The following is a 24,634-nucleotide window of genomic DNA, read 5'->3' on the forward strand; positions in this document are numbered from 1 at the left end:
TGACTGAGTCATCAGTTTCAAATGTGTTTCACATATCCCCCACTCTGGGTAAACCAGCTGCCTATGACCTATCGGTTAATAGCCAGCAGGATTCGTTACAAAATCCTGCGCATTTTAATCTATCGATTAATAAGCTGTGGAGCACAGTAACTACACCAGCTGCCTTCAATCTGGTGATTAGTAGGCAGCATGGTTCGCTGCAGGGTTCTGGTGGTTATAACTTTCGGTTATTAAACCACAGACCTCGCGGCATTCCTCTATCCGAGATACGCCACCTACACACGGTGACAATAAGCCCATGAGCGCCGTGGTAACGCCTCATGTGGTTATCACTGCACACACCTCCACCCATCCTCTGAGCGTGTACGCGCATCATGATGAGAGGCGGAGTGAATGCAACGTGTGGAGGCCTCCTCACAGCCTTTTCGCTAGGCCCACCTTTGGTTGCCTCACGGGGCCTCCGCCCCCCCACCAGGAGAGGGGGGGTAAAAAGGGAGTGAGGTACTCCCGTTCGGCGTCTGCTCCATGAGAGCCGCCGAGGAAGCAGAGCGGCCTTGACGGTTGGGGAGACAGTGTGAGGAAAATAAAAGAAGATTATTTCCCAACATGTTGGCTGAGTCATCAGTTTCAAATGTGTTTCACATATCCCCCACTCTGGCCGGTGAGCCAGCTGCCATGACCAGAGATGGGGTCGTTACTAAAAAAAAGTAATATATTACATATTACTTAAAAAAAAGTAATATATTACACTACTTCGTTACTCTCTACATAAAGTAACTCGTTACTTTACTCATTACTTTACTCGCAGGGCCGGCCCGCCCCTCCCTACAGGCAGATCACGCAGACTGCGGCGCACCTACAGTGTAAGCGCGCCACAGTTTTACCTCTGCGAGACTCCACTTGCACCCCCAATTACTATTGCATTAAGGAAGACATAACACAAGTCTTTATTTATGCTCTAAAATAGGCTACCAGCCTACCACAACAAGCTAACAGTCTGTGAAACGTCAAGACACTAATTAATGAAACCAGTTCAAGACGCATTATTCTTATCATTCTTTATGAGCGCAGTAACGGTAAGGTATCTAATTACTTATTTATTTAGTATTCCATAACTTAGTAACAGAGATGGTCAAACTAAAGTGGTAGAGACATGGCAGAATTCCTACAATGAAGCGGGACATTGAACTGTTCACCCGTGAGAGGGCGATCAACAAAAGAGAGCGAGCGGCCCTGTTGAGGGAGTTTACAGATGAAAAGACTCAGCCATGTTTATGCAGCACTGCACGTGAAGATGTGGTCTCGCAAGTCGCGCAGATTACATAGGCCTACATGTATATAAACCATAGACTGTAAATCTGCGGCGGAAACCCCTCTTGTCTGTCAGTGAGTGTGATTATTTTATAAAAGTAACGAAGTAACGCGTGGTGGGGCAATGTTAGTAACTGTAGTGTAATTACTAAATTATAAAAGTAACGCGTTACACTACTCGTTACCGACAAAAGTATTATTATTACAGTAACGCGTTACACCCAACTCTGGCCATGACCTATCGGTTAATAGCCAGCCGGGTTCGGTACAAAAGCCTGCGCTATTTAATCTATCGATTAATAAGCTGCGGAGCACAGTAATTACACCAGCTGCCTTCAATCTGGTGATTAGTAGGCAGCAGGGTTCGCTGCAGGGATCTGATGGTTATGACTCTTCGGTTATTAAACCACAGACCTCGCGGCATTCTTCTGTCCGAGATACGCCACCTATACACGGTCATAATAAGCCCAGGAGCGCAGTGTTAACGCCTCATGTGGATATTACTGCACACACCTCCACCCATCCTCTGAGCGTGTACACGCCTCATGATGCGAGGCGGAGTGATACGCAGCGTGTGGAGGCCTCCGCACAGCCCTTTCGCTCTAGGCCCACCTTGGGTTGCCTCACGGGCAGCGGCGGCGAGGGCTCTGGCGTGGCTCGTCGTCATGACAACCACAACACATCTCGAGCATGCGCGCCCGCTGTCAGTGTTTCTCGGCGTGGCAGCGCATGTGTTTGATGGACAGATGGATGAACAGGCTGATCAGCAGAGGGTACACCCTGCAGTTCGCCTCCCCCCCCCACAGTTCAACGGGATACAGGTGACATGCCTAACATCCCGTGAACAGTGTCTTGCGCTCCAAGCAGAGCTACGAGAACTCCTGTTGAAAGAGGCTATTTCCAGGGTTCCCCAGGAGGAAGAAAATCAGGGGTATTACTCCCGCTATTTTCTTATCCCGAAAAAGACAGGGGGAATGAGACCCATCCTCGACCTGTTTCACATGCTGATGGTCAAAAAAGGTGCTAGAGTGTGTTCACCAGGGAGATTGGTTCACCTCTATAGACCTAAAGGATGCATACTTCCATGTACCCATCATTCCGCAACACAGGAAATTCCTGCGGTTTTCATTCCAGGGAATAGCGTACCAGTACAACCGTCTGCCGTTCGGCTATTCCCTGGCTCCTCGTACTTTTTCAAAGTGTGTAGAGACGGCGTTGCAGCCGCTACACAGAGGAGGGATGAGAGTACTAATTTTACCTGGACGACCTGCTGCTGCATGGCTCGCTCCAGGGAGGAAGCGGCTTTACAGACGGTACAACTCATATCGTATCTGTCAAAGCTGGGTTTCATGATAAATTGGGAAAAGAGCTGTCCTATTCCAACCCAGAGTATTGTTTACCTGGGTGGAATTCAACTCAGCCCGCATGAGAGCACGACTCTCACGGCAGAGAGTGGAGTGGACACGCTGACAGCTCTCCTTCGACGTGTCACACCCCGCAGCGTGGTGACGAAAAAGCCCCCCACAGTTCAATGGGATACAGGAAACACTCCTGTCCTCCCAGAAGCTATGTCTTGCGCTCCAAATCCGAGCTGCTGGAACTCCTGTTGAAAGAGGATATTTCCAGGTTTCCTCAAAGGGAGGAAAATCAGGGGTTTTCACTCCCGTTATTTTTCTAATCCCGAAAAAGACTGGGGCAATGAGACAGGGGCTGGAATGTGTTCACCAGGACGACTGATTCACTTCCACCTGAAGGATGCATACTTCCACGTACCCATCATCCCGAAACACAGGAAATTCCTGCGGTTTCTCATTTCAGGGAATATCAGACCAGACAATCGTCTGCCGTTTGGATATTTCCTGGCTCCTCCCATTTTTGTGTAGAGAAGGCTGGAGCCGCTACACAGAGGAGGGATGAGAGGGTGGTTTCCTTTGGACGACCTGCTTTGCTGGCTCGCTCCAGGGAGGAAGTCACTTTACAGACGGTACATCTCATATCGCATCTGTCAAAGCCTGGGTTTCATAACAAGTTGGAAGAAGAGCTGTTCCCTTCCCTCTCAGACAAACGTTATCTGGAGTGGAATTAAAAACTCAGCCAGCAGCAGAGCGTTCTCTGGCAGCGAGTGAGAAACTGACAGCTCTCCTCTGGCGTGTCACAAACCACACAGCCCTCTCCGTAACGCAGCTGCTTGGCATTAGCGTCAGCTGGTCACGGGGGGGATTCCCCATGGTCTCCCCCACAGGGGGAGTCTCCAGAGGTGCTTCATTCACTGCAGAAGCCTGCTGTTTTAACCTATTGGTTTATAAACTGCAGAACTCGAGGCATTCCTCTGTCCCAGATATGCCTTACACACGGTCATAGTAAATCCACGAGCACTGTTATAACGCCTCGTGAGGACAGCATACACACACCTCTCATCCTCTGGGCGTGTACGCGCCTCATGATGAGAGACAGAGTGGAATGCAGCGTGTGGAAACTCCCTCGCAGCTTTTTTGCTTCACGGGCAGCAGCGGCGAGGGCGTGGCACGTCACCATGACGACCATTACGGCACATCACAGAGAAGCCTCTCCCCCCAGCAGTTCCATGGGATGCAAGAGGTCGGAGGAAGAAGAAACATCTCATCTCCTCTGCCCAGTGCGCGCGCTGTCTGCTATGTAGCGCGCACGGCGGCATTGCGCCGTTCTCAGCGCCTGTTTGTGCATTACAGAGAGCGCTCGCCCCGTCAGGAAAACAGGTATGTTTGCTCCAGGGACGGGGATGTGCCATTACGCATGGCACAACAGGCAGGGGGGTGTTAGTAAGCAGGTATGTCTGTGCTTCTAGTGCTGGACGGACCCAGTGGGGCGCAGACTACATCATGCTTCGCCCTTAACCCAATAGCGATAGCCTTAGAGGGCGAAGCCATATACGAAATAGAACTGAGGTTACCTACTGTAACCCAGCTTCTATGAGTATTGGCGCAGCCCTCTAAGCGCTGGGCCCCACTGGCTCTACGAATAGCTGAAGAAAAGTTATATTGTATGGGAGCAGATCGCCGGGCAACCTCCCTATTTATACCGCTAGGTGGGCCCCACCTAGCGGGTGGGCGTGGACTACAAGTGTTTTCAGTACTGCGCGGGGGCGCAGAAGGGTAAACCCAATAGCGATAGCCTTAGAGGGCTGCGCCAATACTCATAGAAGCTGGGTTACAGTAGGTAACCTCAGTTCATCTATGTCCGGTCCTGCGGTGGGGGGAGGGGGTGCTTTGTTGTTGTTACCCGATCCGCGAGTGGGCAGAGGGAGAGAGGCCAGCCGGCCATTGGGCGTCGAGACGTTCGTGTCCCGCATCGAGCCAGTCGTCGAGCTGTTCATCATGGTGGCTGCGAACCTCGGTTCACTTCCTCTCATCTCGGCCTCACGCGTGTCAGTCTGCTGAGGCGTCTCCGGGGGAAAGTCGCCGTCCGCGCTGCGGATGTAGCCGTGGGGCGCCTCCTGTGCAACCAGACCAAGTCTTCTAGCTTGAGTTCGCGTCAAAACCGGGCCTGGATTTAATTGAATGTCTCCCGAAAGTAGCAGGACCAGGATGATCATGGTCCTTCGGTCCAATCTGCCGGACGGGGGTAAGTTCTTACGTACCAGGTTTGACGTTAGTAATGCGTGTATAGACGCAGTTCCAGCAGCTAAGTGTTTCTTTTCCGAGCCATTGAGAAGGTAGAAGTCACTATGGGTCTCTTTTTCTCTGCTTTCACTTCTCTCCACTTCTGATTGGTGTTGCTTCATTAATGAATTGAGGTATGAGTCCGTAATCCATATTAGCAGGAGGAGGAAATGTGCACAAAACCGTGTTGTTTTGATTCCATGGCGAGAGCTCTGAGAAATGCGACTGTTTCTGGCGTCTGAATGAGACGCCATGTTTTTTGCCTCCAACTCACGTTCACCGAGGCATCAACCTCCAAAACCCTTTCGAGGTGAATAGTGACAAGTTGTAACGAGTCGTACTTTTGAATATATTTTAAACAGGTGAAATGGAGTGGGGCATATCAAGAGGGGGCTGGACTAACCCTAGGGGAGGAGGTGGAACAGGTCAATGCCTTCCTCTCTCGGATAGCAGTGACCACAAAACACATGTAAAAAGCAGGTGAGTTACGATAGAACCTTTACTGTTAGTTTACAAAAATGTTAGCACTAGCAAATTCCACCAACAACACAAACTCATAAAAGCTCATTTTATGAGACGGTTATGACCATAGAACACAATTTAGGATGGCAATATAGTATAAACCCCAGTTACAGTATAAGAAGTAAGAGGAATAGTAATAACGTGATATTCTCTTTTGCAGTACGTACAGACATGCTGATGCTGATGGCCATGCGCTGGAATCAGCAAAAAGTCAGCAACTTGGCCTCCTCACTGTCCCGCAGATATCTGAAGGTAATAACATAGTTTTAGAAGAATTACATATTCTTAGTTAGAATGATTTGTGGCTGTAGCCTAAATGTAGATTTCTGTATTTACTTGTCTTTAATTGTTTGACGTTTGTAGACCACAAAAGCTCTGGAAAAGCAATTGCAGAACCTGGAGTCCATGAAGGCTGAGTTGGTAGTGACTGAAAAACAGCTGGAAGACTGGATCAGAGATGTGAATGAGTGGGCAGAAAGTGAGGACAATCTTAATGGAGTTTTTCAACTTTTTTGTAGTCATGATTTATCAATTTATTTTTAATTTTCAGAATTAGTGATAACCCTCTATTGACATTTGCATTATTTATTTTTCATGAAGCATATGTAATAAAATAATCTTAAAACATTTGATCAAATGTCACTGTTATTGTGAATTACTGTGCTTAATACACCTATGTCCTCTAAAAAGCAACAACAAACAACCCAAGGGATGCTGCTGCCTTGGCCAGCAAGATCGAAATGCTGACAGTAAGTGTCAAGAGACGTTCGCAGCGTCTCTACAAAGACACAGACAGTAACAAAGGTCGTTCCCGGATCCGCCGCAAGATCAGGGATGAGAAAGGAGTCCTGACAGCCACAGTTGAGAAATACAACTCAATGGTTCCAAGCACAGAAGCTCTGTGCCTCCAAGCCATTCTGTCTGTGGAGAAAGCTTGGCCATGGCAGCTACCAAACAGTGGTAAGTCCACCAGTCTGCTGAATGCTCACAGCAAATGTGGACAACCTTCATGTCTGATATATAAAACTATGTAAGACTTCATAGATTCTTTGATGTTGATCTTTCATACACATTAATTAATGTTTTGTCACAAATGCTTTCCATATTCTTTCGACCTCAGGACAAAGAGAAGAGCATTCACTTGTCATGGCAGTGAAGACACTACAGGAGGAGAAGAAGATTCTCATCACAGAAATGAACCACCACTGGAAGGTCCTTTCAACCCATTCAGCTATCGTGTTCACGCTCACGCAAATCACACACACAGAGTCTTCAGCTTGTACGCCATCTTCACTCACACCTACGCTGTCATTGGAGGCAGTGGCAATTTCTACAGGCTCGCACTTACCTGTTAGCATCTGGCATCTGTTAGCATCTAGCAGCATCTAGCTCAAAAAAACTTTTAGCCATCCCTGCTTATACAAATAGTAGTTTTAGTTGTCTGCGAACTGTGGAGGCCTACTCCCACCTGTCGAGTGCGGCTGTACTGAGGTGTTTTTCCTCCGGAGACGTCGCGAAGAGACGGAGCGGCTCCACCTGTTTGCTGCCTGCGATCTGCGATCTACGGAGGCCTGCTCCCACCTGTAGAATACGGCTGTACTGGAGAGGTTTTTACCCCGGAGTCGTCGCGGAGAGACGGAGTGGATCCACGCTTCGGGCTTGGCCTGCTTCCACCGGGCGTATGCTGCTGTGCGGAGGAGGATTTTACCACCGCTGGAGCCTGCTTTCCACCTGTCCTGGTTCTGCTGTTGCAGAGGCCTGCTTTCACCCCGGGGATACCACGGAGGGACCGGAGCGCTTCCACGCTGCTGTTTTCGCCTGTTCTTTGCTGCTGTGCTGATTTTGCTCCAGGAACATCGCGGATACTGTGTGCTGGTCTGGGAAAATGGCCCATATCGGGATTCTGCTGTGCCTGTTAACTGTTTTGAACTATGAGAAGATCTCTAGTCATTCTGAGAAGACTACTGGATTCAGGTCTGTTCTGCCACCCGCAGTGGGCATCCCCTGCAAAGGTTCGGATGTGTTGCTCAAACAATTACCGGTTGCCTTGTCACAGTCAATCTGCTCGACAAAATATGTTTGTCTTTTTTATTTTCCTGCGATGATGGTTCTTCAGGACTGCTTCTTAAGCTCTAATCACCCTCTCGCAGACTTTTACGGTGTTTCTAAATTAGATGACAATGTATTTGTGTCGCTTAAGAGGAAAAGATGCCTGTTTTTGTTGTTGTTATTACTGTCAGGAAATGTACAACCTAACCCTGGTCCGCCCAGTAGTAGTAGTAGTCAGATCGCTACTCCTGCTGATTTTAAAGCTAGGTCTGGGTTGGGTTTCATCCACTTGAATGTGCGCAGTCTGTTAGGTAAACTAGATTTTGTCCGTATCTGGGCAAAATCGACTGACGCTGACGTCATTGTCTTATCAGAAACATGGCTAAACAAATATATTTTGGCCTCTGACATTGCCTTAAATGGTTTTAATGTGTATCGTACCGACCGGCCTAATAAAGGTGGTGGCGTTGCCATTTATGTTAAGAATAAGTTCAGTGTAACCACATTAGTTTCCAAATCGATCAGTAAGCAATTTGAATTTTTAGCCATAAATATAGAAGTGGCAAAGGGTCAACAGGTCATGGTAGTGAGTTGTTACAGACCCCCCTCAGCTGTCAAAGACTCCTTGTCTTCACTAGCAAATCTTTTATCACAACTAGACTACAAGGAAATAGTGCTACTTGGAGATTTTAACTGGGACTGGTTAACTGCAGTGTCAGAGGATTTTAAAAACCTTTGTATCTCTTTGAATGTTACTCAGATTGTTGACAGTCCTACTCGCCCAAATATTAAGTCCCCTAATAAATCCTCCCTAATTGATCTCATTTTAACTAATGTTCCCCATAAATATTCATCTGTGGGAGTATTTGCAAATGATCTGAGCGATCACTGTGTTGTAGCCACAATTAGGGACACTACGGTCCAAAAGGTTAAACCTCGCATTATCATTAAGAGAGACAAAAAACATTTTGTTGAGCAGGGTTTTGTGCATGATCTGTTTGATTTTGATTGGGGTAAAATCGATCTGTGTGCTGATGTGTAAACCGCATGGTCTTATTTTTATCTTGGTTTTATGGAGATCATTGATAGACATGCACCCCTGCGTAAATTTAGAGTAAAGGGACGAGACAATCCTTGGTTTTCTGCTGAGCTGTCTAGCCTCCTTCATGAGAGAAACAAGGCCTGGGCAAAGGCTAGGCAATCAGGCTCAGAGGTAGAGTGGCTGCGTTTTAGGCAGCTAAGGAATAGCTTCACTTCAAATGTCAAAAGTGCAAAGTCGAAGTACTATTTGTCAGTTACCACAGAAAACCTAAATAATCCTAGGAAATTTTGGAAAGCAATAAAATCGATATCCACCGGTGAGATCCGTAATGAGCTACCTCCGTGCCTCACCACAGCATCTGGCACTATATCGGACAGGGCTACTATGTTAAATTGCTTTAATGAGCATTTTGTGTCCTGCGGTTCTATGTTTGATTCTGTGACTAACTCTGCTTCTGTGAACACCCCAATCCGTGACTCTGAACAATGTGGTCTGGAAAACCCTTTCAGTTTTACTCCTTTTACTGTCAATGTTGTTCATGAAGCCTTATCTAAGCTAGATCCTAAGAAACCGGCTGGCCCGGACAACGCAGAACCCTTCTTTTTAAAGATAGCTGCAGATGTTATTGCTCTTCCTGTTACTACTCTTTTTAACCTCTCCCTCAGCACAAATGCAATTCCAAAAGTATGGAAGTCAGCTTATGTCTTGCCTTTACTAAAAGGAGGGGAGGCAACTATTTTAAATAACTATAGGCCAATCTCTAAATTGTCAGTTCTGGCGAAGGTGCTCGAACGCCTAGTGAGTGAACAGGTAAAGGAGTTTTTATGTAAAAATGATATCCTGTCCAAACATCAGTCAGGCTTCAGAAAACAACATCATCACTGCCACAATGAAAGTGGTGAATGACATTACGAGTATTTTAGACAATAAGCAGAGTTGTGCAGCTCTATTTATTGACCTTTCCAAAGCGTTTGATACCGTCGATCATCACATCTTAAAGCAGAGGCTACTCAGTATCGGCATATCCAGCCATGCAGTGGGTTGGTTTGTGAACTACCTCTCTGAAAGGTCCCAATGTGTTCACTTTGATGGGCTGTCTTCTGAGTGGTTAAACATTGCTAATGGTGTTCCTCAAGGTTCTGTTTTAGGTCCACTTTTATTCTCCATATATATCAACAGTTTAGGTGAAAATGTGGATGAAGCTACTTTACATTTTTATGCTGATGATACCGTGATGTATTGTGCAGGTCCCTCCATTAAGGAGGCTGGTGTTAAATTACAGGCTGTTTTTAACATTATTCAGACTCAGCTTGCTGAACTTAAGCTTATTTTAAATGTTGATAAAACCAAGGTAATGCTATTTTCAAAAGCTAAAAAGACACCAGAGCCTGTTTTGGATATTGTTACTATGCAAGGACAAGTATTTGAAGTGGTTACCAGTTATAAATACCTAGGTATCTGGCTTGATGATTGTCTTACTTTTAAACTTCATGTCAATAACCTGCTTAAAAAGCTGAGGGTTAGACTAGGTTTCTTTTTCAGAAACAAGTCCTGTTTCTCGCTTGAGGCCAGGAAAAGGCTAGTCACTGTGACCTTTTTACCTGTGCTGGACTATGGTGATTTGATCTATATGAATGCATCTGCCCATTGCCTGGAAAAGTTCGATGCCGCCTATCACAGTGCCCTGAGATTTGTTACTAACTGTAAAGCACTTATTCATCACTGTACCCTGTATGCCAAGGCAGGTCTGCCTTCACTAACTGTACGGAGGCTCAGTCATTGGTACATGTTCATTTACAAAGCCATGTTGGGTAAACTACCTTTTTATATCTGCTCTCTGATCTCTCCACGAATTGAAAGTACTTATTGCCTGAGATCTCATGATGTTGTTTTATTAAATGTGCCAAGTGCTAGGACTGTCTTAGGGAAGAAAGCTTTTAGTTGTGCAGCTCCACTAACTTGGAACAGTCTGCAAACATGTTTAAAACTGAGCACTTTGGTTCCCCTGCATCATTTTAAAACTCAGCTGGGTGACATGCTGTTTGATACTCATGGTACCTGTCTCTGTAAATAGAGTTTGTAAACTGTACCCTGTACATTATGTTGTTTGTCATCCTTATTGTTGTTCTGTTGTTTTTATGTTACATGTGTAACTAATGTCCTGCAGGTCACCCTAGAAAAAGAGATCTTTTGATCTCAAGGGGCTTTCACCTAGTTAAATAAAGGCTACAAACAAACAAAACCCGCAGTGATTCACTGAAAGAGCTGTCCTGCCTGCAAAGTACAGTATATATTACATTTTTACTTCGCATGACTTTACACATTAGTGATAGGTGATGAAGTAACTGATATTGTCTTTATCTTATACATTTAAGATTCACCATTGGGCCTGAGCGAAGACGGAATGAAAGGTCTCCAGATCATGTTTAGGAAAAAGCAGCACGACATCGGAGAAATTAAGACTCATGCGAGACGATGCTACCTGCACGTTTTGACTGGAGCAGAGACCATCAGCTTCTTGCAAAGTCTTTCAGATGAGTCTTCTGACTGCGACTCTGACAGCTCTGATGACACACGGTGAAGCCCCCTCCAGACTACCTTCTATTTATCATCTACATGCTGTGAAATACTCCGCCAACATGGTCTCAACTTCCACTCCTATGCCGACGACACTCAACTCTACATCAGTGCCAATCCATCATCCCAGCTACCTCCACTGTCACTAGTCAACTGCCTCCGCGACATCCACACCTGGATCTCAACAAACCTACTGAAACTCAACAATAACAAAACAGAGCTCATGGTTGTGGCCCCAAAAACACTGCTCCGGAAGATTGGAGATCTGTTCCTCACCGTCGATGGCTGCTCCATCCACCCTTCCCCCTGAGGTTCGTCTGGGCGTCACTCTGAACTCTAGCCTCACCTTCAACTCCCACATCAGGTCTACTGTCAAAACTGCTTTTTTTCACCTTCGAAACATCTCCAGACCCCGGCCCTCTCTCCCCGACCCTGTCGCAGAAACATTAATACATACCTTCATCTCCTCACGCCTGGACTACTGCAATGGAGTTCTGTTCGGGGTCACCAGCAAAGCCCTGGACAGCCCAGTACGTCCAGAACTCTGCAGTCAGGCTCCTCACCCGCACGAAACCCTGGCAACACATCACCCCCACCCTCCTCCACCTTCACTGGCTCCCGGTCAAGTCACGCATCCAGTACAGACTCCTCCTGCTAGCCTACAAATCTCTCCACTCCCTCGTCCCTGCATACATCGCTGACCTCCTTCAGCCCTACACCCCCTATCGTCAGCTGCAGCCCTCCGACAAAAAAGACACATTTCTTAATGTCTTAATATGTATGTCCAGTAAGTTATTCTTCAGGTTGTTGATATGTTGTTGAAGGCATTTTCTATCATTTCATTTTATTCAGATGTTATTACATGTCTACTCTGAAACACTATGTAAACAATGTGCCATAACAATAAAGTTGATACAAATTGTTTTGACTGTTCACTTATGTTCTGTTTGTATCTCTGTTTAGCAAACACACATATTGATTAGCACCATGAGGGGGTGGATAAACCTTTTTGTGTGATGTTTTACAAATCAGATATTCATATGTGTAGAACTCAAATATGTGCAATAATATAGCTATATCATGTACAATTATGTGATAACATGAATAAAACATCTTCAGGTGTTATATATACATATCTGTCCTACACTAATAATAAAACTGATAAAATGGCATTGTATTCTGTGTACCTCATTTGTTTCATCCTCATAAATTACCTTTCACACACCATCAGTTGCCTGTTTTTGACTTAGCCTACCAAATGAGCCTAAACCTGGTACAATGCATAAGCCTCATATAGTTCATATTGTGCTTGATAATGATAGTTAGATATGTAAATTAACATAATGTGTTTTTGATAGCATTGTATACCATGTGTACTTTATACGTCTGTATTATTCACCTAATGGTTAAAGCACGTTATTACAGGTTTAGAGTCATTGCAATGCAGGTAAGGTTGTGTTGCTAATCAATCAATCAATCAATGTTTATTTATATAGCCCAATATCACAAATGTTACATTTGTCTCAGTGGACTTCACAGTTTGTACAAAATATCAGTATGACAATACGACACCCTCTGTCCTTAGACCCTCACATCGTACAAGGAAAAACTTCCGGAGAAAACCCACAGTTTAAAGGGAACATGGGAGAAACCTCAGGGAGAGCAACAGAGGAGGGATCCCTCTCCCAGAACGGACAGACGTGCAATAGATGCCGTGTGTAAATTGAAACGATAATACATTTGCAACATAGGTAGTCCAAATGTTTGGAAATGCATGTGTGTATAATAGGAAGATGAATCCACGAGGATATCCATCCAGGACCACAGCCACGACTCAAGATCCAGGGCTCGCGATGCAGGACACAGGACCGCAGGATCATCCATGACTCCGGATCCCAGCGTATATAAACACCAAAAAGAAAGACATTTGGGGAAGCTGGGTTAATCGGAACATGAGAGTACACAGGTATAGACAGAGAGAAGGAAGAAGTAAGATGTCCCCCGACAAACTAAGCCTATATCAGCAAAACTAGGGGCTGAATCTAATCAGCCCTAACTATAAGCTTTATCAAAAAGGAAGGTCTTAAGCACACTCTTAAAAACGGATAGGGTGTCTGCCGCCCGAACACAAACTGGAAGCTGATTCCACAAATGTGGAGCTTGATAAGAAAAGGCTCTGGCTCCCATTGTACTTTTAGAGACTCTAGGAACAACCAACAACCCTGCATTCTTGGAACGCAATGCCCTAGTACAGGGGTGGCCAACCTGCGGCTCTCGAGCCGCATGCGGCTCTTTGCCTAGTTTCATGCGGCTCTTCAGTTCATATTGAATTTTATATGTGTGAGTTTGGGGGAGAGACACTGACTCCTGACTAGTGGTGCACGGTGTACCGATACTTGAAAGGTATACCGCGATACCCTGCCGTTAAAAACGTTACGATTCCTCCGTTTAAGAATGAATGCGGAAAGTACTCCGGTGAGAAAGCGCCGTTTAAATAAGAGCTGTGTGTGTTCAGCGCTCTGCTTCCACTCCCTGCACTGCAGCCGTGCCTACAGTCCCGCCCCTCTCAAGCACGCTCAAGTGCCTCCCCGCTCTCGTGCACGCGCTAGCTGCCAGAGCATGTGAGAAAACGAGAAGCATGGCTGCAAGTGGGAGTGCAACTGCCGCTGCCCCTCGGCTTGTTGACAAAAAAGACGCCAGAAGCAAAATGTGGAAGTATTTTAGCTATATCTCTATGGGCTCAGAACAGTCTCATAATACACACATGCACACAGAAGGATTCACACTTGTATTTCATGATCCGCAAAAGGATTCAAACTTGTATTTCCGGATCCACACTTGTGTTTTTCAATGCATACACAAATGTGTTCCGTTTCATATACATGTAAATAAAATCCAAACACAGAAAAAAGTTTTACATGTGTATTTTTGATCCACACATATTAGTTTTCCGTTTACAACCGCTGCACCTTCAAACACAAACAGCTTTCTGTGCACGGATCGCTTTGCATTCGTGTGTGGGTTTTTTGAGACTCCCCTGACGGTCACCCGATTCGTACTTGTAATTTCTCTCATCTATAGCCAATCAGATGTCTCCTCCAGTCTAAGCCAATCACATGAGCGCGCCCCCACGTGGGTAGGATTTCTTGCGTTCGTGACGTAGCACTTCATTTACGCATTTTGCGCAGTCCGGACTCCGGAGCTGATAGGTCAGAGGTCATCTTTAAAATGGCGTCTGGTGGTCGCGCGCCTCCCGCTCCAAGTGTAAATTATGTTTAAATTATGAAATACTCCTAAATTATGAAGGATTGGTTTTGCTTAGTTGTTAGTTGTTTAATTCGAGAATTATATAGAACTGTTTTGGTTAGCTGTGTTGTAGTAGCTGAGCTCCATAAGCTAACATTAACTAGCGTTGTCTGTCTAACGGTCTAACGATCCCCCATTCTTATTATGTGCTTCTGCTACCAAGTAAAATGTTGCAGTGAAGTGAATGTGAGAGAAAATTAATTGACTGTTCGACAGGGTGTAACGCCTCGGGTCGAGGTAGCAGCACGGGCTTTAGTTCAATTAATAGCCAGGGAGTTGTCTGCGACTCCAACTCCACCAGAAGTGAGCATAGCAGAGAGTGCACCGGTCAGCGTAGCAGTCAGGGCGGTAGACAGCGTCCAATCCCACAATGATGTCAGGGTGAGGCAGGCGATGAGAAGGTGATGTAATAGACTTTTTTTTACATTTGACAGTTCAAGATCAAACTGTTGCTTAATCCCGTAGATGTGTAAACATCTGATATTTGATCTCACCCCTCGCATTACTCTAATGTAATGTTGAGTTAATGTTTTAAAACATTTGTCCATAGTATGTATCCTCCATTACTGCTTTTAAAACCTTTAACAACCCCTTGCCTTGAAACGTCCCAAACACAATATATTAATGTTTTCAAAACAAATATTTTGGTAAGATAAAGTTAAGTGTCAAGATTGTTTTTGTATCGACAGAATATTAACTATGATTTCGCTTTTTATTCATACAATTTGTTCAACCTATGTTAACAAAACCATCAACGCAAGCCAATGATTTGCAAATGATATAACAATGTCTAGTCTCACAGATCCTTTTGTCATTCCCACATCAGGCAATTCCCAAGTATGTTCAGTACTGATCAGCCAAGAGGCAAAAGACGATTTCCCACCCCGGCTCCTTGCATCGTCAAACGGACGGACTTTCACATATATGTCCTTTCGGGACCCTGTCAGTTTACACCTAAGGGCTCGGAAGAGCTACCACTTGCCTATGCTGGCCTTGGAAAGAGGATGCTAAATCTACCGGACAACTTATTGCACAGTGAGGTAATCATATAAACAGACAGTATTAAAGATTTCTCAATGATTTAAAATGTGAATCACTTGCTGAATATTGTATGTTATTTCACTTTGTTTTAAAGACTATGGCTTCGGTTGAGGAAGAATTTCCAAAACTGAAAACATTAAAAGGAGGCTGGATGTTTTTCAAGTCAGCAGGTAATATTGTTCTCATCTCCATTGGTGAAAATGCTGTGTTGTGTTTTTCACACTCAGAAGCCCCACATATGTGTTTTCTGTTGCCCTACTTTGAATCACCATTCATATCACTTCTTCAAGTTGTATAAAACAGTACTAAAGTTTGCCTGACAAAGTGTAACGTATATCCCTAATATTAATGTATGTACTGTCAGGTGGTTTTAAAGCACACTTGTGTTGTTCATATTTTGATTTTCAAATAGGTGGTAGTGGACGTCGAAAGCTGTCCATAATTCCTACTGACTCCGAGGGGTACTCCACAAGGCTCCTCAAAACAGCGTCCAACAACGGAAAAAACATTGTGTTTGTAATTCCACTACAGGAGCAACTTTCTACCGAACCACTACCCTATGACTCGGCAGAGTTTGCAAAGATGCCACAGTCAACCTGCATAACATGTGGCAGTCAAATGCCTTTGCAGCTGTTGCCTTTACATGTGGAGGAATGTAATGACATATTGACTGTAAGCTGTTATTAAAACGTTTCTCTCATTTCTCAAATAAATATGTAATGTTTTAGTTTGCTCAAATGACTGTTTCAAAGTCTATAGAACCAATTCTCTGTACCTTTTTTGTTTTTTAGGAGAGTGAATCTGGGACTTCTCTTGATGAAGTGATTGAGCAGCCAAATCCACCTAACACAGGGATGGGAGAATTGTCAGAGGTAGTTGATGCTGATCCTGTTAAAGTTACTTTGCAATTTAGTATAAAAGCCTTATTGTTTTCAGTAAATAATGACAGCATGATTGCAGGTGTGTATATAGGTAGGGTATAACACATTTCACCAAACAGACTTTTTGCACACTGTCTATGTACTCATTTTTTTATCATAGAATTATGTTTCCTGTATCACTTATCTGAGAGAGAATTATTAAACATAAAACCTCTTATAATAATGTGATATGTTTTAAAGGTATTGACATTTGTTTATGTTTTTTACAGGTTTGCCCTATATGTCTTGAATCTTACCCAATTGATGTCCTCTCATTTCATGCAAGCACATGTGGTGAAGGGTAAGACGTTTTGACTTGTTCAAGCAAAAGATGGAAGATAGACATGTTTTGAGAGAGGTGAACAACATATACAAAGTGTCAAACCTAATAACGATATCGTTTGGTGAATGTGCTTGTTCCTTTTTTGTGTTTTAAAATGCTGTAATGTTACAGCTATAGCAGCTGCATCAGAGCATGTAATGCATTTTTAGGAAATGTAGAAATCTTAACAGCCGAAATACTTATTAGGGATCTGATTTAAATTACTTTGTTTGATATGCAAGAAGAAATATGTAAAAAAAGAAGGGCGCTCACTAGTCTCTATTTTCCATTCCTGTGAGTATGTTTTTTGTTTTGTCTTTTCCAAGAATGGACCCTGCTCATCATAGCGATGCAGCCAGTATGACAAGGACAGAGGAAATGCCAGGACCTTCAGTTCAACGATTGCCAGCAACAGTTTCAGCAGGTTATTTATTCAGAACAATTACTGCTGTGGTGTAGTTTGAAACAGTGACTACTCACAAACACTTAAATAGCAATGATCACCAAAATGAATGTTGTTACATGTTTGATCCAGTAATATGGAAAGGATAATTGATTCCAAGTTACTACCTTTTAATATATTGCTTTAAAATACAGGGCTTACTAAATGAGACAATAAATGAAGTACTATTTTACAATTGAAGCTGACATATTATGAAGTTTATTGTACCAACTGCTTTTTTTCCCTTCAAATTACATTTCAGCTTGGGCCAATGAAGTGGACCCCCGGAAGGCATGTCAGTTGTTCAGAGAGGAACTGCTGGAACGTAACTATGAATGTCCACGCCTCTTTCTGTCAATCGACTTGTTTGACGCAGAAGAAGAAACAGACAGTTCATTGATTTCATTCTTTAAAATGAACAATGTTAACTGGGCAGCTCCATTGAAGTGCAGGCTGAGAGGTATTAATAAATAGTGTAACTTCTCATGTTTCATTATAGGTTGTCATCTGGGTCGAATTTTGCCTTTTTGTTTGTTTTTACTTGCATGTTGAGGATTAAGTTCATGTCCCTTAGACCAGGGAAGAAAGAACTAGTTACATTTATTGTATTGAAAGCTTGAAGGATGATTCATGTTGTCTCTTGGTAAGTGTATGTTGAATATCATCTTGTTGGTTGTACTTTTCTAAATGAGGTCGTCTTTTCAAGGGGATGCAGCAGTCGGCCAAGGTGTCAACCGACACGTTTTGTCAATGGCCATGCAGAAACTGAAGACCGGCTTCAGTATAAATTTAGGTGGGATGTCCCCATTTGTCTTTCAATTGAAATAACCACTTGCAGCTAAATCTTAATAAACCAACAAAGATTACAACATGCATATTCACAGTTGAACCAACACTCAATATAGCTTGACCTAAAAATTACGTTATAGCAATACATGGTGTCTAAACTATTTCTCCTTCTTTCTTAAGGCTGTGCAGCTCTTACAAGCCTTTTTGAAGGCGAAATGGAACATCGGGTTCCCTCCGCAGCTGCTGTGCTTCGGGAAAGCAACCTGTTTGAGATGGCAGGTCGGATGATAGGCCATTCCTTCCTGCATGGTGGTTTTGGTTTCTCAGGACTAAGTGTGCCTGTAGTGACTCTGTTGACTGGTGGGAGCACGGATACTGCAGCATCAGCGCTTACCCTGCTGGATTGTCCTGATCTTGACCACCGTGAAACAATTGGTTTTGTGAGTGTCCTAGTTAAAAAGTGACATGTCATACACCACTGCACCACAATGCTAACATACACTTGTCATCTTGTGCATTATGAAAAAGATTCCATTCATGCGTCAAGGCTGGGCTGTTTAGCTAGAAATGATTTCCAATGCTTTTTTGTGTCCCATTTTGATTTTTCCAGATTTAGGCTTTTTGTCCACTTTTGCATGCATTTAAAAGATGTCCTCTTTTCTCCTGTTTTAGCTCAAGAATACACAACTTACTGCTCAAGAAACCACCAGTGTGACTGATCTTTGCCTGTCCTGGGACCTCCCTGTTCCAACCTCCACCAATCATGACTGGCTGTTCCAGGAACTTCTTTCCCATGCAGTAATCATTTTATATTGTACCATTTTTATTTAAACAATACAATACAATGTTTAGGTAATTAGTAGGTTTGCTTTGTAAGTCCTCCTGTATCTGCTACTGTGGTGTTTTTCCATTAGTGCCTCAGTTTGATTGTTCCTTTTACTTGTAGGTACTTCACCGTGTTAGGCAGCCTATCAAGCAGATTCGCAAAGGCCTTAAAGAAACGGGAATCTGGCCGCTTGTTTCAAATAGGCCAGATGTCCACCCCATATTATTTCCAAGAGAGAAAAATGATGAGCTGAACTCACAGGTAAGTACCATTTTCTTTATTGGATTTATGTTATTCATGGGATTTGTTTGCAAACACTATCATGCAATTTCATTTGTGGGGCTCTTAAACTGGTGTGTAGATCTTAAATCAATGCTTTACAATGTTAAGATAATTCTGTAGCATATAACATGAGCTTCAATCTTAGCAAAGAACACGTTTGTATTTGATCCCCTATAGACTGTGATCCAGAACATCCACTGGCCACAGCCCAAAAGTGACAGCGATGAGGACGAGGACGACACCGTTCCATTGGAGAAAGTCGGTCTCGTCACTGGATTTTTGAGGCAATTCATAGAGGAAGGTAACACTAATTAATGACTGCTAAAGCTGTAGTGCAGCTGAAGAGATGGCAGTTCTGATGAAAAATAATATACACACATCGGTGTACAAATACAAATCTATACATGGGTTAACCGTTGATATTCCTGCAAGTTTTACTGCTCAAATTTAAGTTTTGATATAATGCAATTTGAGGTATCGCATACATAACAAATTCTCTCCCATAGCATCTCCGAAGGTGCTGCGTGACCTCTTGAAGTTCTGGGTCGGGTGGGAGCTGCTCACAACAAACCTTGAAGTTGAGGTTGTTACTTCAAAATACCCAGTGGCTCTCACCTGCTTCCTAAAATTGAAGCTCCCAAGCCACTACCAAACATATGAGAAGTTCCACCAGGACTTGATGATGGCCCTCAGTTCCATCAGTTCAGGCTTTGGGCTTGTGTAGCTACACACTGACTCTCAGTTTGTTTTGTATTTTTCTGGAGAAGGGTTTGCCTCTCTATTCAATACACTGTGTGAGATACAGGGTTACAGTTGGTACACCTACCGTGTTTTATAAATAAAGGACATTTGGAAAAAGACTGTTTGTCCATTATCATTGTTACACTTTAACGGAGCGTCCACACAGCAGCGTGTGTTGACGCTTGGAGTTGGGCGTGTCTGAAGCTTAGGGATTTTTTGCGACCAACAACCAATCACATGAATCTCCCGCCCCCGACATACAAAGCAATAGCAATGTTAAAACGAAGTAAACTGGATATAAAATAATGAATTTTCCCTCCATTTTTTGGAATATGAGGAAATGACCTGCGTAGTCTCTCCCAGCATACACACGGTTTGATTGGCTAGCGCTTGTAATGGCAGATTTTCATAAATGGGATTTCATTGGCTGACGCTTCTGCCGAGTCGCCAAAAGTTGAACATTGCTCAACTTTTGAAGCGAGCAACGCTCCACGTCGCTTTCCAAAATGCAGTTCGGCTAAAAGTGACGTCACCCCATTCAAAGTGAATGGGCAGAAGCGTTGGAAGCTTCAACGCACACCGCTGTGTGGACGGGCCGTAACAATGCCCAATTCCTAGAACAGTAAAGCATTACACTCCGAATAGTTCTTTTACAATGTTTTTATTTTGTACAGAGTGTAAAATGAATGTAATTCTGTTGCTCTGAAACGGTTTTTGATCCTGACTGAAAATGCATCTCTAAAAACACTTCCATTAATTTATAAGTCAAAAGAAAAATGTCTAATCATGCAATTGAGATTAACTTAATCAAGCATAAGCTATGTAAATATAAAATGATTAACTTTCCATCATTGCCAAATAACTGAAATCATGACACAAATCATACTATAGTTGTTAAATGTAACAACTATCGGTGCTCAATTAAATTCTCAATGTATTGGACAGTATTGAGATATATGTCCATTCAGATTCTTCCAATGGATCAATGTTGTCTTGCAGTTGCATAATTTCAAGGTCTGAGAGAGGGAAGTTCAGCGTAGGGACATTGACCCCGGTATGATGCTCATTTGTGTATCCACTCTCTTCCCATTGAATCTCTGGTATGAGTGAACCCTAAAAAAGACAAAGTGAGTGTACAAATATTAAAGCAAGCACTGTGCCATTACTGCTTCTTATTACAAAATATGTGATCAGGCGAAATAAAGAGGGTATGCAATTGTTCTATAATAATAAAAAATGGAGTGATTGTGGAATAATGTTAAGGTAATAGTGTAATATTATAGAAAAGTGTTCTTGCTTGCTCCCAGCAGAGGTTCTTTTAATCCAAGAACGGGAGTTAGTTTATGAATCAGATAACTTATTATACTGTTTGGGTTTTTATTGATTGATAATAAACAAGAGATAGTGATGGTTTTGAAAATTCATAATTTACCTCAGGCTCAGGATCTGCAACAGGATTCAGGTGCTGGCCCACCTGCCACAACTGATTGGGTGTCAGATGTTGCTCTGTCCTGATGGGATGGTTGGCCCAGGCCTCACTGAACACATCCAGGTTGGCTTGGATGCGTGGCAAGAAAACGTAGTGGCAGCAGAAGATGTGCAGGACGTTACTGATGTCAAGCAGGTGTTGTTCCTCAAGAGAGTGCAGGGTGTTGTAAAAGACACCCGTAACACTCATGAACACATCACGCCAGAGGCGTTCAATTCTGTGAGAAGAAAACACAAAAAAATGTTAAACTTAAAAGAAAATTCAAACTGTTCACTATGAACAATTTAAAGTTTCCTAGTCATTGAGTCAATGGCAATGTCTCTAACTGAAAATTGCATTTATTTAAAAAAAATCAACTGACTTGACAGGAGAGTACAAACGTAACATTAAGTGAGTTTTCAAATGTTTGCGTGGCTGGTAAATTTCTGTGAAAATTGTCATTTTCTTCTTTGTGAAGGAATGGTCTCAACATGTGCTTATGAAGGTTTGTTAAAGGGAATATTAAGAAGAAGAAATATGCTCATAAGCTTACAAAATTAGGTTTAACTCACCGTTGATTGTGTACGCTTTTCCCTGCAATGAAGCTGTTACTGTCAGTTCCACGAACTGAGAACATTAATTGTGCTACTCCCACATTTTCTCCACCATGATCTCCTCTCACTCTGGAAAATAAATCAAATAATTATGCATAGTTAAAATCTACGTATTTGAAGGTCCAAAAAACGAGGGGTACAATTCCATAATGATCTACATCCATAATGTGATCACAAATGGCTCTCTCTGGACATACATATTTGAGATATCTGGACAGGTCCTTAACTGTAACCCTTAAGAGTTCTCTTTCACTTTATTAAACCTCGAGTTATCTTCCACACCTGAATGAGGGATGGTTCACATCAGCTTGTGAATAGATTATATTTTCATATTTCTGTACAGTACATGAATCTCAGCTGAGGGATAGAAAAATCTGACATGTCGCTTATATATTGTCATATGTGAGGGGCTCACATAGAATTAACAATTGATATGGCTGTGTCCGACAGCACTTTTGTGACCTAGAAAAGTACCGTTTATAATGGCAATTGTTTTAACTTATATGTTCAGATTGCCTCTTTGAACTAACAGTAAAGCACGACAATATTTGCAATGAATGAGTCCCATCAAAAGTAAAGTGGTCGTCACTGATGCAGCCATTGGAGGGGAACATCTAAATTTGATGGAAAGGTCCGCAATTACACTAATGATTACATATGAAATAATGTGAATACCTCAGAGGAAACCCGTGCTCGTTCACAGCTTCATTGAAGAAACACAAGTGGGTGTCAGCCCGGTTGTTGTCTGCTATCTTCAAGTACATAATCTACACATACAAGTACACATAAAACAACATATTAGTACCTTGATGAATCAGTTTAACTTGAAGCATCTGTCAAATGACAATGTGCAGCATTAAGAGAACAACGCACAACAGAATTATTCAATGTATAACAGAATATCATGATAGCTCAGGCAAGCTTCTTGACATATATTGTGCGGTTACTAGTATAAGTGTTTTAATTATTTCACAAGTTCTTCAAAGTATTTATTTTGAAATTAAGTAAATAAGTAAATGCATATTGTTTGATCTGAATCACTTAAAATATAAGGTGACTTTAGAAGTCCATATCGTCTGTTTGGTAAGAGGCGATATGTAATTAACTATAGGTTCGATTGTGTACCTAAAGATCACCACCTGTTGGTACAGAAAATAAACTGAAGCTTAGAAAAGTAAAACCATCACATGATGTTCGGCAACATTTTGCAGTTGTTGGTTCTTGACAATAGAATAGTCTTACCTTCCTTGAATAGCCATCTATTCCCCCAAAGATAACAAAGTTGTACCTGTCAATGATAGACAATGATATGATTACATACACAAGATATATACAACTAGACATTAAAAATAATAAAATGAACAGATTACATACAGACAGCATGCAGACAAACCTGATGAGCTTGTGGTTGGTGTCAATGTGCACCATGTACTTAGGGTAAGGAACTGTGTATGTTCTCCTCACCACACATCCCATCCGGGTCATCCTGGCGAGCACACCAACACTGTCCACACGATGCATGGATGCATACACCCGTTCCCATTGCACTCTGTGTCCCTTCGCAAGTAGAGCACCTCGGACTACACGGTAGCCAGCATCTGGCATTGCACTTTTTATTGTGGTGATCAATGAATCCAATTCGTCATCAGTGCAGCCACTATATGAAGCAGATATAGAAATGTCATTTTCGGTCATCCGCCTAAATAGCGTTGCTCTAGACACACCCAGGAGTCTGGCGATGCAACTCGATGGCAGTCCCAGTTCAACCAGATGTGTCAGAGCCTCTACTGACACATTCAATCGTGGACGCCCACGTCCACAACATTTTTGCAACTCAAGGGTCACAAATATCTGTTGATTATCTCTCTCTTGTTGGATAAGGCTATTCAGGTCTGCAAGTGCAGACTGTATATTATTCCCTAAATCAACAATGTCACCCAGTGCACTCAATATAACAAAAGCCTGACGGCACGCAAACTGTAGCCCTTCGAGATCAACAGGTGTCCTATCCAAGATGTATGTCAGTCGATCTTGAAGTCTCTGAAGGATTTCACGCTTTACTGATTCCTGGGGGGAAAATAATAGAAAAGATAGATAAAATATGACCAACAGTGCTCAACGTTCGACCGTTTGTTTACCAACACTGGTTAATCCTATTTAACATCATCTCTTAATGTTCAATTCCACCCCATCATTAAACACAATGGAATATATTTTTTAATAATAATTTGAGCAGCACATTTTGGATTAATTCTGTCTAAATTGTCCCTAAAAAACAAAGCAACAGAATGAAAGAAGTTAAAGAAATGTTTGGCTAATGTTAGCTATGTAAGGTTATAATCCTAGGTAGTCTATTAGCATAATATAGCTAACTTGCCAGCAAACGCTAGCATTACATGCCACCCATATTACTTCCATGCTAACACATCACTAACATAACAATAATTCATACCTAAAACATATTTAATCATTCACGCCGAGACACGTATAACTTACACTTGTGCTAGACGCCATGTTGAAGTTGACCTGTCAGCTCCGGAGTCCGGACTGCGCAAAAAGCGTAAATAAAGCGCTACGTCACGAACGCAAGAAATCCTACCCACGTGGGGGCGCGCTCATGTGATTGGCTTAGACTGGAGGAGACATCTGATTGGCTATAGATGAGAGAAATTACAAGTACGAATCGGGTGAGAGTCAGGGGAGTCTCAAAAAACCCACACACGAATGCAAAGCGATCCGTGCAC

General features: G+C 43.0%; 3 protein-coding genes across 3 annotated transcripts; 2 read left to right on the forward strand and 1 right to left on the reverse strand.

Moving 5' to 3' along the window:
- The first annotated feature begins 14,282 nt into the window (after nucleotides 1–14,282).
- On the forward strand, nucleotides 14,283–17,277 carry LOC117532613. Its single transcript, XM_034195976.1, has 8 exons — nucleotides 14,283–14,403; nucleotides 14,662–14,846; nucleotides 15,272–15,485; nucleotides 15,581–15,656; nucleotides 15,899–16,158; nucleotides 16,278–16,358; nucleotides 16,637–16,707; nucleotides 17,055–17,277. Exons 1-8 carry the CDS (start codon nucleotides 14,368–14,370, stop codon nucleotides 17,185–17,187), a joined length of 1,056 nt encoding a protein of 351 aa, XP_034051867.1. The 5' UTR covers nucleotides 14,283–14,367; the 3' UTR covers nucleotides 17,188–17,277.
- A 164-nt stretch (nucleotides 17,278–17,441) lies between these two features.
- On the forward strand, nucleotides 17,442–19,927 carry LOC117532603. Its single transcript, XM_034195964.1, has 7 exons — nucleotides 17,442–17,630; nucleotides 17,877–17,963; nucleotides 18,140–18,399; nucleotides 18,632–18,757; nucleotides 18,906–19,046; nucleotides 19,245–19,368; nucleotides 19,574–19,927. Exons 1-7 carry the CDS (start codon nucleotides 17,585–17,587, stop codon nucleotides 19,789–19,791), a joined length of 1,002 nt encoding a protein of 333 aa, XP_034051855.1. The 5' UTR covers nucleotides 17,442–17,584; the 3' UTR covers nucleotides 19,792–19,927.
- An 802-nt stretch (nucleotides 19,928–20,729) lies between these two features.
- LOC117532460 lies at nucleotides 20,730–24,428 on the reverse strand. The gene is made up of 7 exons (XM_034195812.1): nucleotides 24,387–24,428; nucleotides 23,284–23,547; nucleotides 23,133–23,178; nucleotides 22,566–22,657; nucleotides 21,849–21,959; nucleotides 21,241–21,514; nucleotides 20,730–20,921 (listed from the first exon to the last, which is right to left on the reverse strand). Exons 2-7 carry the CDS (start codon nucleotides 23,493–23,495, stop codon nucleotides 20,730–20,732), a joined length of 927 nt encoding a protein of 308 aa, XP_034051703.1. The 5' UTR covers nucleotides 23,496–23,547; nucleotides 24,387–24,428.
- Nucleotides 24,429–24,634: the final 206 nt, after the last annotated feature.

This window comes from Gymnodraco acuticeps, unplaced genomic scaffold (assembly GCF_902827175.1).
Source record: "Gymnodraco acuticeps unplaced genomic scaffold, fGymAcu1.1, whole genome shotgun sequence".
Classification (NCBI taxonomy): Eukaryota; Metazoa; Chordata; class Actinopteri; order Perciformes; family Bathydraconidae; genus Gymnodraco; species Gymnodraco acuticeps.